The 18,549-nt window shown below is 49.2% G+C and overlaps 1 protein-coding gene across 1 annotated transcript; it reads right to left on the bottom strand.

The window, feature by feature from the left end:
- Positions 1–1,388: 1,388 nt before the first annotated feature.
- On the bottom strand, positions 1,389–17,207 carry PWWP2B (PWWP domain containing 2B). Its single transcript, XM_030453257.1, has 3 exons — positions 17,014–17,207; positions 10,682–12,335; positions 1,389–1,926 (listed from the first exon to the last, which is right to left on the bottom strand). The coding sequence occupies exons 1-2, from the start codon at positions 17,175–17,177 to the stop codon at positions 10,700–10,702; spliced, it is 1,800 nt and encodes a 599-aa protein (XP_030309117.1). The 5' UTR covers positions 17,178–17,207; the 3' UTR covers positions 1,389–1,926; positions 10,682–10,699.
- Between the last annotated feature and the right edge of the window lie 1,342 nt (positions 17,208–18,549).

Raw genomic sequence — 18,549 nt, 5'->3', positions numbered from 1 at the left:
TCCAGCATCAGAGGATGCTGCACCACTTTTTGGCAGGGGTTTAGCACAATTAGGAACTGTGTGAGCAGAAAACACAAAAAACACCTTCTGCAGTCACCAGCCAACCTAGGCCTAGCTTGAGAAGATGCTAGGAAAAACAAAACAAAACACAACACAACACAAAACCACAAGAAACTCCTGCAGACAGACAGAGGCTGAGAAAGGCAGAACTGTGCTCTGGTTGCATGGAGCAGGGGAGCATCTCTGCCAGGCTGCAGAGGGATGGGCAGAGGGGGAGCCCAGGTAAACAACACTTCACAAAGGCTGCACACAAGGTGCAGGACACGCTCCTTCACTAGATACTGCTGTCCTTCTTACACTTATTTTTGGAAAACAGGAAGCTTATTCATTTGTTTGCAAAGGTGGCTAAAATTGGTCTTAGAAGACAGATGTCCAGTTTCAGCACTGTGTTTTAGTCTGTGTGCTTTATACCACAGCCTTCCAACTGATTTAAGGGAAACATTTGACTTGGGAAACATTGCATGCTCTTACTGAGACCTGGCAGAAGGTTTTTTTGGTATTGAACCCTTATTGTTAAATTTTGCTGTTACTAAATAGAAAAGGGAAGCTCTGACCTCTCCTGCTGCATGTCAAAAGACCACAATATGAACCAGCATGAACCAGGAAAACATAAGCTTCCCTGTTTTCCGATCTGCTCATTCACCTAATTGGACAATAGTTGATCACAGTGTTTGCTGCAAGGGATCAACAACAAACAGGAAGCAGAATCTGTGCAACCATCCTGTAGCTCAAAGGTCCCCTTCTACATGCAGACATTTTACCTAGCAGGGACAACTCTGAACTGTTTTCTCTAGCATCAGAAGCAACAGCTTACTACAAATTAATGTTTCTAGACTGAGGGAATCCAAGGGAAAGTTTGACTAATGCAAAACAGTAACAAAAAATTTTATCAATGCAGTTTCAAAAACTTGTCCATAGTTCACTTCAGTTTGTGAAACATCTGTACTCAAAATTCGGTACAGAAGTTGCAGGCTGTTTGTTTTCTGTTTTTTAAAGACTGCTCATCACTTTTGGCCACGTGTCAGGATGAAGATCCTTTCTATCCAACACTGCGTGTATAAGGGGCCTTAAGTGATGCCCATAGGCTGGTGTGAACACAGAAGTTAATTCAAAACATCAATTCAATCCCACCTCTATGCAGGCAGCAGGAGCAGGCCAAGGCTGTGCTGCCTTCTCTTCCAGGTGACTTCAGAAAGCACATGTTTAGGACACCAGCCCATGTGAGGCCCCAGGTAACTGCTTGTTCACATACCTGAAAACACTGGTTCTCTCAGCTCTGCACTAAACAACATGAAAGAGCTTCATGAGATGCAATGGTAGCCACATAGTTATGTGTTGCACATTTTCCAAGTTTTAATAGACACAGAAGTGAGTCCATTTTACTTAAGACACTACAATGATTTCATTCTATTGCATGTCCTGCTCCAATTACAGTTCTCAGAGTACAGCATTGAGTAAAAGTTTGGTAGCTTTAAAATTAACAAGTGTGTGAAATCTGTAAGTAAAATAAGCAGCAGCAATAATTTTTGGGATTTTATCAAGAATAGCTAACCTTTAAGTAATAAATACATTCCAAGTCGTGGTTTTTGCTGTTCTCCGAGTTCATTGCCATATGATTTGTAAAATTCTCATTTTTGTGTAAGAGATCCTTTAGACTTTCCTGGCAGCCACACACCAGGAGAGCCTCTTAACTCCACATCCTGGTGCCTGTCACCTGTCCCAGATGAAAAGCAGTGCAATCTGACAAGGAAACGCCTGCTCCTGCCACGTGGGTGGCAGGCTCCAGATCCTCCTGGGGAGCAGGTCAGGATGGTTACAGACTTGGTGACCCTCTGGGAGAACAGCTGTGCTCTTATCTTCTGTTACCTGGAAGGAAGCGAGAGAGGGAGAGGTTACTGCAGGGACGGATGGGCAGGAGCAGCACACGCTGTGGGTCACCTCTAAATATAGCCAGGAATTCCTCTGCTCCCAGCTGGCCTGGCAGGCAGAACCAGCAGCAGCTACAGCTTGGGAAGAAACTTGTCCACATAACAGACCCAAAGTAAGCAGGAATTTTCTCCAAGACAGCCACAACAGGAGTTTCAGTGACGGTAATAAATCCTCAGCTTGAAGACTTTTAAGTCCCTGTTCAGGGTGGGTTACTGTAGGTTAATCTGCCATCAGTCCCCACAGAGAGCACCACGGGAAGAACATCTGCCTCCACTTTTCAAGCACAATCTATAAAATAGGATTATTTTCCTCTTGAGAGCAAGACATACAGAAGCTTTTCCAAGTACCTGCACCTGCTCAGGACACAGAGGGCTGCTGCTGTGCCTCAGCAATCTTGTCTTCAAGAGCAAGTGAAGAAGACATGAAACAACTCAGTGCTACAGAAATTAATGAAAAAATGGCATGGAGATCTACACTTACACTTTTCAACTGCCAAAGCATGGCTGCCCCACACTTCAAACACTGTTTGGTCTGAGCCAGTTCAAAAGCCTGACCAGCCCCAGCAGACATCCATGCCAAATCAACTAACATTGATTTACAGAGCCACAAGACACACAGGCTCGAATCCCTGTTCCTGACAAAAAGGATTAAAGCTATGAAGCAAAAGATCAAAGGGCTTTAAAAACCCCTTGCAGCTGAGGTTTGTGACAAGTACAGAGCACAATAAACCAAGGGTGCCAGCGCAAAATGCAGGCAGAAAATCACATTTCTAAAATGCAGCAGCATCTCTTCTGTGGCCACGGAACCAAAACCACCACTGCTCTGCCAGACTCAGCACCCAGAATGATCTGCAGTATTGCCCATGCATTTGATATTTCAAAGAGCTGATTTAATACACCATGAACATTTTTCCTAAAGCCTGTAATCTGGAGGACTGAATCAGGTTTCATAAATATCAGTATTTTGCATTCATCCTGCTCCTAACAAACTAGGATGCCTCACACCAAGGCCCTAAGCCTACAGTCAACAGAATATAAGTTTATCCATAACTTTGCAGGGTAGTCTATTCCTAATTGTGATGAACACTGAGTTTTCCAAGAGCACAAAACAAACTCCCTTGCAGGCTTACTACCTTACATACCAAAGCCTTCATGGCAGAAATCTCTCAGATGGTTTTGGCAAAAAGGTGACCCTTCAGAGACAGATTCCAAATTGAGAAATAGGAAAAAAATAAGAAAAAATGCATTTCCTTGTAGAGAAGGTAGCAGCAAGCCCTCAAGCTGGTTTTATTTTTTAAGCTTTTCACTCTTGGAGGAAGGAAGCATCCCAACAGAAGCACGATGCCAAACCTCCTCCCAGTGAAAGCTTGTGCCTTTGCAAGGGCAGACACTGCCCCTTCACAGGGATAGGGAGAAGAATGCATCACAGGAGCTCGCTGAGATTACCTGGGGGCAAAGACCAGGGATTCTCTCCTCTGCAATCAGAAAGTTGGTGCTACTGAGAAATGGCAAACTGCTTTAAAACAACTGATGTTCCACATGCTGAAATGTCAAAACCTCACAGCCCTGCTGAGCTCTTGTCCCTGGTGCTCCACAGCCCAGGCCTGGCCAGGGGCAGAGGCCAGCCCAGTGAGAGTGTCTTTGGTGTCTGTTTTAACCCTCTGAGCAGACCCAGGAATTTTCAACATGTGTTTTAAGAGGAGCAACACAGGGACAGTCACTCCTACACTCTCACTTTGCTGCTGGAAAACTTCAGAGGCTTTCTGTTAAAAAAAAAATAATCTCCAAGACAACAGCAGCTCAACCTCATTGGGGACATTGCTGCAGCTTCGATACATGTCTGAGTGATGAACAAACAGCAGAGCCACTGACTCAGGACAATGGCATGATCCAGCAGCATGCATGCTGAGCCACTTGATGACAGGGAGGCCAAGAAAGCTCTCCTGAAGCCAAGTGCTTAATCATAACAAAAAGCCCCAATGAAGTTTGGGATCAAATAAAGCAATTCACAAATTCAGACTTAGTAGCTGCCATCAGAGTGAAGAAAGCCAGTTTATCTTCCAAGATTGCTGCATCCCACACATGTTGCTCCATGGGACTCTGTAGCTCTGCCTGCTGCTCTGCTCAGGGCACCATGTCCTCAACCCTTCAGGTAAGTCAAGTGCAGGACATCCCCAGGACCCCTCAGCAGCACGGGGAGCACCAGGAAACAGGAGTCTGGAACCCATCTCCTTCAGACAGGCTCTCTGGAAAGCCCTGGCACTGATACCCTCTCCGGTTGCAGCCCTGCAAGCGGCACAAGCACCATCACCTGTGAGCCCTGGCAGCTTGGGAAGCCATGACAGCAAGAAGCCTGCTCATCTTCTCCACTGAAGCAGCTTATTTTAATTAATATTTTCTAATCATAATGCAATTAACAGCAGGCTGTAACTGAACATCACCAAATCAGTCTTCATCCAGACATCTCCCCGGGGGACAAGGGCAGCTGGCCCAGGCTCAGGGGGACCAAGTGGCCCAATTTTCCTAGATCCCTGAGGAGGAGGGATGGGGAACCTTGAGAACCCCTGACAGGCAGCTGAGCTCCCACAGGGCTTTGTTTCTGAAGTCAGTACCTGCTGCACAGCCCATGTCACCAGTGGAAGGCAAGGGGAAAGGCAAAGGCCACTGCTGGTGGTGGTCTGGGAAAGTCCTTCCTTCCTCCCTTCCTTCCCATGTTCCTCTCCTGTGGGTGGGGGTTACTGGATGGGAGCCTGGATCCTTATCATCCACGACCCACCAGATGAGGTTTTGAAACTGTCTCCAGATCCCAAAACATCAGGATCCAGCTGACTTTAACAGGCTGGCAACCACGTTCTCTAGTGTTAAAAGTCTATTATCCAAGCACCTCTATGGAAAATCCTGTATCAGGTTTGAGGGTTTTTAGAACCCTTTTAGAAAGGGTTGCTTTCTGCATGAAGAAAAGGCTCCAGTTAACGGCTTGAATCAAAATAGAGCAAGTCATCATTCCTAAGGGAAATTCCTAAGGGAATTTAAATGAGTGATTTTGCTATAATTCACTGCTTCAACTGCAGAGAGCACACAGGAAATACACCTTGCAAAGAAAACAAGTCTGTCTGATCCTACAATAGGATCAAGAATCTAATGCAGATTACACAGGAACTGGTACGTCAGGTAAAAGCATTCTCTCCTTCAGAAATTAATCAACTTAATGAAAAAATCCTTTATTAAAAAAAAAAACGCAGCTCCTCCCTTCCAGACTCGCATACCCAGTGAGTAGGAGATGACTGCACAGCTCATGCAGGGCAGCTGCCAGTGTTCACGTGGGGAAGGCTGGGCACAAGATGACAGAGAGCATCTGTGACCCTCTTGTGAGGAGAGATGAGTCACGTTCACTTGCACAGGCAGAGAAGCCACACGTGGACCTTCACTCCATGTGAATCTGCAGGGACCAGAGCACAAAGAGCCTTCTGCTGCCCATGGATACTAGGGTAGGAAACAGCCCTTGAGCTCAAAAACCAGATGGACATCCCTGCTGGTGGATGCAGCAGGATCCCACATTGCTCCTGCTCTGGGGCAGAGATGGCACCAGGAGAAGTGAGAAAGAGCCTTCCAGTGGATTGAAGGGATGGAGGTTTGGGGTGAAGGCCACAAGCACTCCAGCCCCATCTCTGTCACTGCTGGACAGGAGAAGCCTCTTCCAGATATATGCGATCTCAGGATGCAAGATAGTTCACAAACTAGCTAATGCAAAGCCCACGTACTCTGTAAAGGTACCTATAGAGGGCAAAACAGATGCATCAAGCAGATTTTAGAAAAATAAACCAGGCACCAGGTCATCCTCATCTAGCTTATAGGACAGAGACAAACAGCCTCAGCAGCCAGGAGGCTACACATGCACAGCTACTGCATGATGTTCTTGCTCACCCCAGAGTGACACACCCTCCTCTACACAGAGCTCTCCCCAAGTTTCCAAAAATCCCTTGTTCCCTCTGTGGCATAATTGCAAAATATGCCCAAAGCCTCAGATGGGGCCTGGAGACCCTCACAGCCTGGGGAGCAGCTTGCTGTGCTGCCAAGGGAGTTGTTAAGCCCTTGGGTTGATACAAATCTCCTTCAGCAGCTGAAGTTAGGGCTCATGTAAGCAGATACCTGTGCAGCTCATGTGCAGTTAGAAATAGCACAATGTACAGCCTGCTGGCATTTCAAAAAAATACACCAGGGAACAGAGGGAAAGAGGGGCAACAGAGGGCACAAACTGGGAGAAGCTGCAAAAATCTGTCTGCCTCTACTTGCAGTGGCAGTGGTCACCAAGTCAAATGTGGAAGCAGTTTTGGGAACAGGAAAATCATCAGGATGCCACCAGCCAGGCAGCTCCAGACACCCAGCGCCGGGGTACACAAGTATGCAATGCAGTCTGTTTGAGACTTGTTCTCCTACTCTGTATTAGTATGCAGAGACGCTGACCCTGAGCTGTTTGGGGGAAGACTGAGAAACAGTAATTAAGTTGGATGCTTGGTTTTAGTTGACTGAAACATAAAGAAACCAGGCCAAGGAAAAAATCTGAAACATTCGACTTCTAGACTGAAATATTTAATGTGACCAGACAGCTGTTCTTAAAAACTAAGCTATCACAGCAATCACCACCACAACTTTATATGAAATTAGAGAACATTTTTGTGCCACTGGAAGAGCAGAAGAGAAGAGGTAAAAGAAAAAAGGAGTGGTTTACACTGCTTCACAAACTGCTGGCGAGCAGTGCTGGCTACATGCACATACAAAGTCCTGAACATCTTTGAAGGTGAAGTCATAACCCAACATTCCACATTTTACGTTAGCACTTACTATATATAACAAGCACATAGTAAGCTCTGGTTTTGCTGTACACAGTAGCAGTGTGCTTTTTGTGATGGATGGCTAGATGTTCTGGCACTGAGGGTCTGCTCTGCTTATGGCAGTAAAATTAAAACCTTCAAATGCCAGTATTTTGAAGTTTAGTAGTTCCACAGCCACAGCTTGGGGCAGAGAGGATAAAGCTGGGAAGAATAAAGGATTTTCCAGGGGACAGGGAAATATGGGTCTCCTTCCTTCCTGTGCCCCATCTGGGGACAGAGCCAGGGCTACCTGTCCCAAACACCTCAGGTGCAACCCCAGCCCCAAAGCTCCATCCCTGTCCTGGGCAAGGGTTCTTGTCCAGATTGTGGCATTGAACACTCTTTGACTGCATCCCTCTGGAGGCTGAAAACCCTGGGGATGCCAGCAAAACTGCTTCGCTATAGCACCAGGAAGAACCTGGGGGGCTCATCACTGCAGAAGACAAGGGAAGAGCAGTTGCTTGGCTCAAGGAATTTGAAGTTTACGTGGCTGCAAGTTTAATTATGATGTTATCACAGAAGTGAACAGAAAGCAAAACACAAAAGCACATGAGATTTTCTCATTGCAGACGGAAAGATTGAGGGGGGAGCCCAGCAGTCCAGCTCTGGGAGCAGGTCCCATGCAAGCCTCCTGCCCAACGAGACAGGCAACCCTCTGAAATGGCTCTGGAGACAAGGGTCCTGCAGCCACCATGGGTGATGCACAGTGAGTGCTGGAGCAGAACAGCAGCACAGCCTCAGTTACACAGGGAAGGGGATGGGATGCTGCACAGCCAGGGGGAAGCCAAGTCTTGGCAGCCCCCTTGTCCTTCTGGGAGCAGCCCTGAGGTGTCCATCCTTGTGACACTATCTGACTCCCCAAACATCAAGCTCAGCTTCTTCTGACCTGAGCTGTGTCCACTGCACTTCAGCCACATCTCAGCAGCACCAGGCCTGACTCCAGCACTGCCCTGCCCAGGGAAGAAGCAGACTGCCCAGGACAGGCAGCCAGACCATGGCCTCACCCCAGCTCCCCAGCCCATGGACAGGCAAATATCCCTCACTGCAGGCAGCCAGCCTGGAGCTCAGGGCAGCCACCACCACAGAGCAGGGAGGGTCCCAGTGCTGGGGCTCTGACCATGGCCACCTCCTGCTGACAGCAGGGACTTGGGGCCATAGATGCATGACAAGCTGGAACCTGGCACTGCTGCTGAAGGCCCCTCCTGGACTCTTGTTCTTTGCTAAACGAGCCCTCTTGCAGTCACCACAAGATGGATTTTACATCAGCAACATTCACAATTACCAGTCAGATGCTTGCTCTTAGAAACTGTTTTAACAGATACATGGCTGTAGTGCCTTGGAAAGGCCTCAAGACATTTCAGAGATTTAACTGCAGCTCAAGTGCCATTGTGGTCCTAGGACTGGGGAACTGCAAACATTACTGAAAACTTAAAGCTATACCCTTCAGGAAAGAACAGCTTATGAGTAACTGAGGGAAACATTTCAGTTCCACATTATGAGAATTCAAGGAAAACACCAAAGTTCAATCCTCCTGAGTGGAGACAATTAGATACAGGACAAGTCTCCAAAAACGTAACGAATTGTTTTGTAAGTGACGCACTGAAACACTCAACATGCTGGTCTGATAGGGAATCTTAGTGAACATGACACACTCGAGTTTTCTTCTGCTTTTCTAGTTCTGAACGACTGCAGTTGTTTATCCAGCTATTATACCATCTCCAGACAGGCAGACTGAGTTGGCAGCTCACTTTAGGCATCTGTAAGGTAGAAAATCATCCTCTGAAAGCCTGCTGAAGGAGGACAATGAGGTGGAAAAGAACATTAAATGCACCTACACACCCATATATAGATGGAGAGATTTGGCTGAAGTGTTCATAGGAAATGAAGGGGCTGGGCTAATCCAGGCCATCCCATAATTCTTAGTATTTTCAACATTTCTTTTGTTGCTCCAGTTTATGGACCTGCTCCATCCCTTCTGCTCTGTACCTATAACCTCAGATACCTACTACTGTGTCAGTTTTCAGTAATGGTGACAACATCTGTTCTGCTAAAGCTGTCCCAAACTGCACACACACACAGTGAGCACAGTTCAGAAGGAGAAAGCTCTGCTGCTCCTTTAAACAGAGTGCTGTTTGTACAGGAGAGATGGATTTTGAACCACAGTTCCTTCACTGGTGAGGACAGTGTATTCTGGGCATCAGGTTTATTTATATCCAGATCTAACTAATGGGAATTTGGGTGCAATCCAAACGCTCTTGATATAATAAAGTCTTTAGAAAGTTAAGCAGCATTTGAAGGGACAGAATCAAGGATGAAGCTTAAACACTGTTTTTCCTTGCTTGAGTGTCCAATTGTCCAGACACTTTGTGTCCAGAGCACACAAGATGAATATGCCATGCTCTCACTACTTATTCCAGCCAAGCTTGCAAGGATGGAATAATAACTCAAGCAAAGTCCTTCATCACCCTCAGTTGAGTGGTAAAGTCCCAAGACAAGGGCTACCAAAAACCAAAATTTTCCCCCCCTCAAGATTACATGAGGACTAACTCCCATACACCACTGCATTACAACAGGTGAGATACAGCAGAACACACACTACAGCAGGACTAGTACTGGCTCGTGTTCACACAGTCCCTCCAGCATGAAAATGAGCAGAAAAATTGAGGTAACAACATAAATGTACCAAGCCCTTTGACAACAAGATTCTTCCTAATGATTAATTATGGCTTTTGAACAAAAAGTTAATCCCTCTCCTTGTTTAACAGTACCACAGATGAGGTCCTGTCTAGGCAGTGACAACTGGAACGTTGTAAAAAAATTCTAGATCTTATTTAAGTTGCTGAATTTTTCCCATGGACTTCACTGAGGACAGAGCAGTAGGCAGCATCAACCGAAACCACAGATGGTATTTCCATTGCCAGTCACAACACATCCTGTATTTTTATGTACCAAATTTTCATCCTGGGCAAAGTTTTGACTGATGACAAAGGGAGTCCCATCCTGCTTCATTCTTGCAACCAGCAAAAGCAAAAGGTCGAGGCACTACAAAGAATCAGCTCTCAAGTTTATGCTCCCACTTCACATCCTCAAAGGTTGCAGGTGAAGCCCAAAATAATTTAACTTGATGGTCCAGGCAATTCGTCAGCAACATTTCAGACACAAGCAAAACCCCAAGTGCTGTGAGAAAAGTTGAAATACTGTTCCCTAGTTACAGGTTTTTGGTACAGTAATTTTAAGAGCCAAAAAGATAGTATCTTTATAAGAAATCCATACCAGACAGGTAAGAGAAACTATAGGGGAGCAAAAAGCCTCCAAGGGCCCTTAACCATTATGGGTAACTGCTGGGCATCAAAACCTAGGTATGATACGTAGAATTCAGATTTTAAGATGAACCTTAGTTCCTCAAACTGAGGTTGTTTCAAAGAAATTTAGAAGTCTAGGAGCAGATAGCCCTCCAGCCACATAGGATTAGTTGTGATGTACATGGAATACCCTCAATACTCACACCACATTCCAGCTGCAAACAGTGGTAAAGCATTTTACCACTGATGAAGAATTTCATCAGCTGAGTGAGCAGTGCTTCCTCACCACCTCAGCTGCTTTGCACTCCCCTATGGGAGCAGAGCATTCAATTCCCATCGTTCCCCCAAAAGTCTGGAACTAAAGGCTCCCACCTCTAAAATCAACACCACCAACAGCCAAGTATTTAACAATTGTCCACCTCAGTTTTTTAAAGAAAAGCAAATGCAAACAAACAGCAGAACGTAGGCTAAAATATACAAGGAGATTTTTCATGGGAAGCATTAGTCCACTGGCACTCACCTGATGCTGGAGGCAAAGTTATGTCTCAAACTGTGTTAAGAGATCTCTTATTTCTGGAGTCAGGTGCTCTACTGCTTTTGCAGCTTCTGTGATAGCTTTCCGATACATCCCTTTCTTCTTGCGATTAAATCTCAGTTTGAAAAATTCAGAGAAAGGAGAGAGTTTTGAAACAGATAAGAATGAAGTTGTTGGAGAACCAAACCATGATACTTTAGCTTCTCGCCACGAAGGTTCCCCATTTTCCTTCTGGCTAAGGTTTATGTCAAGAACACGTGCTGGCCACCACGGAAAACCATGAATTTTACCCCAAACAATATCCCCCACTGCAACAGTTCTTCCGTCTTCTGTGACACATTTAGACACACTCTGGGTATGCAGTCTAACCGTCAGCGGCGGCACAATTTTACGCTCATCTTTTGAAGATGAAGAGACAGATGCATCATCACCAGGCAAAAAGTCACACATTTCTGGTGATGTTACTTCTGAACTAGAAGACTTGGATTCATCTAGACTGTCATTACTACACACTGATAAACTAGAGGAATCTGCCTTTCTTTTCCGGTAGTTCATAAGGAACGCCAAGTTATCATGTCCATCTTTACCTTGGGGAAATCTTTTAAAATCATCATCTTCACCTGAGCTCCCTGAAGATATCTCAGCTAAACTTCTGTCTGTGGATTCATCGTTGTAAAACGCACCAGGATTGGACTCCCTGCTGCTCTGAAGGACACTGATCTCATCAATAAGTTCTGCCTTATAAATTGAAACACTCTGACCATCATTTATGCGATGGGGCTTCAGCCGTATCTTTGGGGGTGGGACATCTGCACTGGAATGCACCGGCCGCGTCAGCTTCAGTTTTGGAATGGAAGCAAGCTGGCTGCCTGCTGACTTGTCCATTAAACATTTGGTTTCTCGGCACCGTTCAGAGTCTCTGGTCTCCTCTTGGTCCTCCCCTCCGTTCTGCAGCATTCGCTCTGGACAGAAGGGTTTGACCGAGCCGTGCACCCGGGAAGGGATTTTCACGACTTCGCCTTTCCCTTGTGGAGTGCTGTAGGATATTTTTATAACCGGTGTTCGATGAACGAGTTCCCCTGAGAACTTGTCAACTTCTCTCTTCTCTCTTTTGTTCCTTTTCTCCACGTAGTCAGAGTCACTGTGCTTTTTCTGCTCTTTGTCCTGAATGCTCAGCTTCCTCCTGGTTTTCGCGTTCTGCCTGGCCGTGTTCTCCTCCTCGGGGTTCAGGGTGTTTTTACACTTCTCACAGAGTACCTGGCGAGGCCGCAGCCTGATGGTGCTCATGATGAGCCTCCCCGGGTCCCTGTTCCGTGACAGTCGCCTCCTCGTCCTCTTTATAGTCCGTGGTGGTGGCTGAGGAACCCACTGGTTGTACGTGTGCCGCAGCCACAGCGGGCGAGGGAAGGGAGCGCCCTCAAAGTACGGGGGGTAGGGAGGGAGGCTGCCGGGCGGCGGGGGGGGCAGCAGGGGGGGCACCTGCTCATCCCCACTGCCTCTGGGGGGCTTTTCACCAGTGGGCTGCAGCTCCACCTCGCCCTGCACAGCATCTTCATGGTCAGCAGCTCCGTTAGCTCCAGTGTCAGCAGGAGAGTCCTCGTGCTTGGGAAAGGAGGAGGGGAGACAAAACAATCCGGACCTACAACAGGGGGAGGACAGGGAGGGAAAGAGAGAAGGAGTCAGCATGCTTGCAAGGTGCTTCTGTGGGAAGACTGCCTGTAATAAACATGCTAGTTTCTTTTAAGAAAGAGAAATACAAAAAAACCCACAAAACCAAAATCACAACAAAAGCAAAAACCCCCAAAACCCTCCCACAACTTTCACATCCTGATAATGCTACATTTTCCCTTGACTTTTAAGACAAGACAGCCAATTCTGCCACTAAAAAAAATAACAGCATTTCAAAATCTAGCAAAGCTGTCCTACTCTTCTGGCAGAAAAGACAGAGATCGACATCTCTGTTTCCATGAAGTCTGCTCAAATTTTCACTTCCAGAAGTTCCAAGTTTCCTCAAGCAAGGCAGTTTGTTTTATTAGTGGTCTGGTAGAGCCAGGAGGAGGGCTGTGATACAGATTATGTGAGCCTTCTGGGAGCTATTAAGCTTCCTTTCTTCACATTGTATTTGCCTGGCTGATCCTTTCAGCTTCTGCCCCTGCCCTGTTCACCTATGAATTTATTTGTTAAAACAAGGAACACACTATTTCAGAATGGCAAGATGAAGAATGATGATATACTATCATTCAGAATCAAGTCTGGTTACAGCACCTCGCACAGATCCTGGCAAAAGCAAATCATCTGAAAAACTGAAACACACAGCTACAATTCAGATTTCTGGGCTTCTGCACCAGAATTTATGCCCTTAGCCTGGAATTAGAAATATTATGCTTTTTATGCAGACCACAGGAGAACCATTTAATACAGCTCTAAACCACTGTCTTCATTCTGCTTTTCTCAGGCAACTACAGACTGTATCTCTCTCACCTGATTTACATAAAGACTCCTACTGAGTTTAAAAATAAAGCTTACATAAACAAAGGAACCGGGAATTAGCCAGATTCTGGTGCCAAATCACTGCTCTTCTCTGAAATAAAAGGGACCACTGAGTTACCTGTACTCTGAAAAGTCCTTTCCTGTTATTTGAAGAGTAAGAGTGTGAGGACTTACTGTTTGGATGACAGTTTAATATAACTGTGAAGCTTCTAGTTCAAATGTTGGTGAGACAGGAGGATTAAGCTGTTGAAACCACATGATTTGGAACAAAATGCTTTTGTTTTAAGAGGTTGGTTTTTTGTTTTGTTTTCTTTTTTTAAACAGAGACAACCAAGACCATAGGTGTCTTTCAAACTATAACACAGAAAGCAAGTACAGTTTGTACAGCCAAAGATGTCAGCATCAATCATAAAACAACTGCAAGTGATGTAACTTCCAAAGCTCTGGATATAAATTTTGGTTATTTTATTGTCTAATTTGGTCACACCAGAGAACTGCACAAGTCTCTGTTCCCCACGTGGACCCAAGCCCAGGTCCCTCTGGTCCTGCAGGCAGGCCTAGCACCCTGCTGGCTCTCTGCAGCCTGGCTCCGAGCAGCCAGATCCTCCAAACAACCCACATCCTTCCCCAGGATCCCCTCTGCTGCAAAGCAGAAGGCTTGGCAGAAGGAAAGCACTCAAAGGTTAACTTCATGGGATGCTGTATGCTTGTGAAGTGTATGTATGAGCATGGTGCCCATCATGGGTTTGAAAGGGCCCACCCTGCTGTGGGTGGGTTGCTGCAGACCCCAGCCTCATGGCAGCAGGTGGGCTCTGCCCCCACAGCCACCCCCACACCCAGCCTGAAGCTGCCTTCCCCCCACACAGCCCCTGGTGAGAGCATTTAGCTCTGGTGTCCTTCCCCACATGGCAGAACAAGGGATGTTCCATCTGACACACTGCACTTTCCAGGAGCAGCTCGTTTTCACCAGAAGGAGAAACATCCCATTGACATGGCTCCCCTGCACCCCCCGGGGGGTTCTGCACAGATCTGGATGGAGTTAATGTCTTTCTTCAATCAGCTGACTGTCACGATTGGGTCTGTCTATCTGAACCCACTCAGCTAAGATGCAGGTGTCTGAATGTGTGTGTTAGAAGCATGAGTGCAAGCACAGGTATCACAAGCAGCAGGAAACACTGCAGAATGTAATCTCACCCTGCCTACCCTCCCCTTTTTGGGGCAAACGTAGCCAAATGGACTACACTACCCCAATCCAACCTCTGCCTGGAAGACACCATGCTCCAATTCATACTCATGCATAATTAAATAATTATTTACAAGTTCATTTGCAACAAAATTGCCAAGTCTTGCTGTCAAAAATGCTTTGCAGTCAAAAGCCATTTAAATCTCCTGAGCATAGATGCATTCTCATCTAAGTCTCCTTAGCTTACGGTCAAGAAGAGGGAATTTATTAGAACAAAATAACCACCAGTCACTTGATGGTAAGCATGGGATGATCACTGAGGTCCTTTCCAACCTGAGCCATGCCTTACAGCCACTCTGTGATTCTAGTGCTGCTTGCTGCCTGCACTGCCACAGCTGCAGACCAACAGGGATGCCTGTAGGAAGGCAATAACTACTTTTTTTTTCAAATAATTCCACAGCTATTGGGAAAGTCAGGTAAGTATTCTTAACTACATCCCACTGCTCACCAGGGCACAGGGGCAAAACCAGGCAGCAGGCAGCCAGAATGAGCCCCCACAAACCTGTGCCTGCTTCTTTGTGGCTAAAGTAATAGGAGCAGGATCTGGACAGAAGGGGATCTCCTGGGCACCCGGGGCTGCAGGCCTGCCTCCTGCTCAGCTCTCCATGTCACTCACTACGTTTGAGGAGAAATGCTCCCACTCCAACACAGCCCACGAGCAATGATGAAAACAATGATGAAAAGGTGGCACCCAGATTTTCCTCTCCTTTCCTTACCTGGAGGGGTACCACTGCACCAATGGGCCATGGCACTCAGAGGCTTCAGCTGCTTTTAAGGAGGTCAGAGGCAGAAGCAACCCAAGCCCTGTGCAACCCTGGGGCAGGTGGGCCCATCCCTTTGCTCACTGTTTGCCATGAACAAGCCTGATCACTACAGAGTTACTGGGGTGGGAGATGAGGGCAGCTGTGCTGTTCATGAACTAAAGCACAGCAAGAGCCCCTTCTGTCTGCCCTTCCCACCCCACTCCAAGCCAGGAGGGAGCACGCTGCTCCAGCAGCCCTGGGGCCAAACCAGGCAGCCCCCAGCCACGCTGCAGACTCCCAGGTGATGGGACAGTAGTGGGGTGAGCACCATCCCTTGGAGACAACCCCACTGCTCTGGGGGCCAGGGCTGCCCTACCACCCTAGCAGAGAGCAGTGTCACCAGAGCTGGGGCAGCCAGGGGCTCCAGAAGCACTTGGAAAGCCTGGGAGGAAACACTCATCTGGTCATTCACTCCTTGGATCTGCTGGGCCAGAGAGGGAGAGAAGGGGAAAGAAGAGTATCAAGGAGAAAGGTTAAGGGAAAAAAGCCAACCCAAAGCAGGTAAAAAAGTGCACATTGTCACTCAAGAGGGGAATCTTCCAGGCTGGAAAAGACCCCTGGGATCATCGAGTCCAACCATCATTCCTAGTCTATGAAGTTCTGCCCTAATCCATATCCCCCAGCGCTACATCTAAAAGACCCTCAAAGAGAGCAGCAGAATGTGAAAAGACAGAAGCTGCTGAATTTTGAGCTGAGTGAAGAGATGCCTCCTGCTCACTGTTTTGGCTGGAATCAGACACCAAGTGGCGTTTACAGGATCTGACAGAGTGAGATGCCTGAACACTTCTGAAAATCTGGCTCAAATTTTCCAGGATAGCCACGTGAAACTAAATAAACTACAAAATTAAGTTCAGCAGTCTTGCCTCATGCATGAGCTCAGGACAATGACAGAGGTGAAGCTGGCTGTGCTCCTACCCAGCGGTTCAGTCCCTGAGCAGACAGAACCCAACCCCCATTTCCTCAGCACACCACGGAGAAAAGCTGCCCAGCTTCGGGGGTTTGTCCTTGGGACAGCAGAACCTGCCGCCAGGGCCCTTAGGAACCGTTTAGAAGTTAACACCGGTTTGAAACAAAGCATTCGCTGCGTGTCCTTCAGGAGAACGGCCCTTCCGTGCCCTTCACCAGAGAAATGCCCTCCCGGTGCCAGGGGGAACCCCGGCCTCCCCGCAGCCGGAGGGGCACCCGGGGGCCCTGCCGGGGGTCCTGGGGCCGCAGGGGTCGGGGGGAGGCACTGCAGGACCCCGAGAAACGCTGACCGTGGCCGACCCAGAGGGCAGAGCGGTCAGGCCGACGCCGCGCTGCTCCGGCGGGGGGAGGAGGGCGAGCACGGGGCGCTGGAGACGGGAGAAGGAAGGGGACGGGAGGGACAAAGCCCGCAGGGTCGCGGGCAGCCCCGGTGCCGGTGGGACAGGGCCCGGGCCCGGGGGCAGCGGGTCAGGCCCCACTGCGGCTCCTCGGGCAGGGGCTGGGGGGGATCCTGCGCAGCCCTCGCCGCTCGCCAGGAAAGGGCCCGGGGCACCGGGTGGACCGGCCGACCCTGCAGGGCTTCAGGCTCGGGCCCCGCCGCACCGGGACGCCGCCGGTGCCGCCGCTCTCGGCCGCTTTGTTCCCGTCGGGCCGGGCCACCCCGGGCGAACAAAGGCCGAGCGCCTGCGGGGCCTCCCACCCGTCCGAGCCCGGCGCCCCGCACCTGCCCCGCTGCCCCCCCCCCCCCGTCCCAGCCCGTCCCCCCTCCTCTTCTCCCGGTCCCATCCCGGCCACCTCCCGCCCCGCGCCCGTACTTCTTGGTGCAGTCGAGCAGGACGCCGGTGAAGCGTCGCCCCCCGCAGCTCAGCGTCACCACCAGCGTGTCGTTCACCACCTGCTCCACCAGCACCGGCAGCCAGGCGCCCACCCGCGGCGGCGGGGCCCCCGCCTCCTCCTCCGCCGCCGCCGCCTCGGCCATGCTGCTGCTGCTGCTGCCGCCGATCCCCTCCCTCCCGCCCCTCCCGCCGGGCCGCGCCGCGCGATGACCTCACGGAGCGGGCGCCCCGCGACAGCCGTGACGTCGGCCGTGACGTCATCCGTGACGTCAGGGCACCGCCCCCTGCTGCGGCCGGCCCAGCGCCCCCTGCTCCGCCGGGCGGGGCTCGCGCACGCGAGCGGGGCGTGGCTACAGGTGGGGGCGTGGCCAGACAGGGGCGTGGCCGCGCGGTGCGCTCGCCATTTCTGCCCGCAGGAAAAGTCCCCGGTGCGGTGGTTCCGCTCCCGCGCTGTGCTCCTCCCGGGGCTCCCGCCGCACGCAGGTCCGGAACCGAACCGAACCGAACCGAACCCAGCTGGGTGCGGCGTTCTGCAGAGCCAAGAAGGGCGGGCGCGGCTCTACCCGTGCGAACAGCACCGTGAGCCGGGACAGCAGCGTGGAAGCGGTCCGTGTCCTGTGTACAGGCTGTGCCGTCCCGTCCCGTGCCGTCCCGCAGCGCCCCGAGGGGACACGGCGGAGCTGCGGTGCCCTCAGGGACTGAGGAGCCTCCAAAGGGAAAGGGTCTTCGGGAGCGTCATCCGCAGCGCTGCCTCCCCTCGGCACTCTGCCCCTGTAGGAGCAACCCCAGCACTGCGGTCCCAGCCCCCCCCTGGGCAAGCGCTGCCCCTGGAGCGGGGGAAATGAGCGAAGGGAAATGGACGCCGAGTCCTGGTGCACGGCACCGGCTGCTGGGAACGCAGGGGAGAATCAGCTTTGAGAAAATAAAAACAGAACTATAGAATACCTTCTAGGCTTGACACGTGGCTATGCTTCTGCTTCTAGAATTATAGATATGTGTTGTTTGGTTGTGTCAGATATTGAGCTGCAATTTTCCCCCCATTTCTAGAAAAGCTGTAATCTGCTACACAGGGGTCTCTGTTTATTGTTTGAGCACCAGGTATTGCTAGGCAGATAGCAATAAACTGAAGCACTAGACCTGTACAAATCCCCCTTTTATCACCGAGGGATGCCATTAGTTTATTTTAAAACCTACTGACATTCCAGACGAATCTGGGTGTATTTCCACACTTCAGAGGTTAGCAGTGGCAGACTCAGCAGTCATGAGACTGAGGAAAGAATTCTTGTGGATTCGTTTTCAGCATCTCATCTTTTGCAACACTGTATTAAAAGAAATGAGAATTTAAAGGGATAAATTGATATATTTTTAATGTTCGTTACTTTGAAGGAAAAACTTGAGGCCTTTTAGATAGATTGAAAGAACCAGGAGAGAGGTCCCCTCCTTTCTCATGGCAGCGTTTACAAACTCCAGAAAACCCAACTGGCTTCAAATTTGGCAGAGACAACATCTCATATT

The sequence above is a fragment of the Calypte anna genome, chromosome 6 (assembly GCF_003957555.1).
Source record: "Calypte anna isolate BGI_N300 chromosome 6, bCalAnn1_v1.p, whole genome shotgun sequence".
NCBI classification, from domain to species: domain Eukaryota; kingdom Metazoa; phylum Chordata; class Aves; order Apodiformes; family Trochilidae; genus Calypte; species Calypte anna.
Note: the sequence above shows the minus strand (reverse complement) of the source record. Positions and strands in the feature narration are given on the sequence as shown.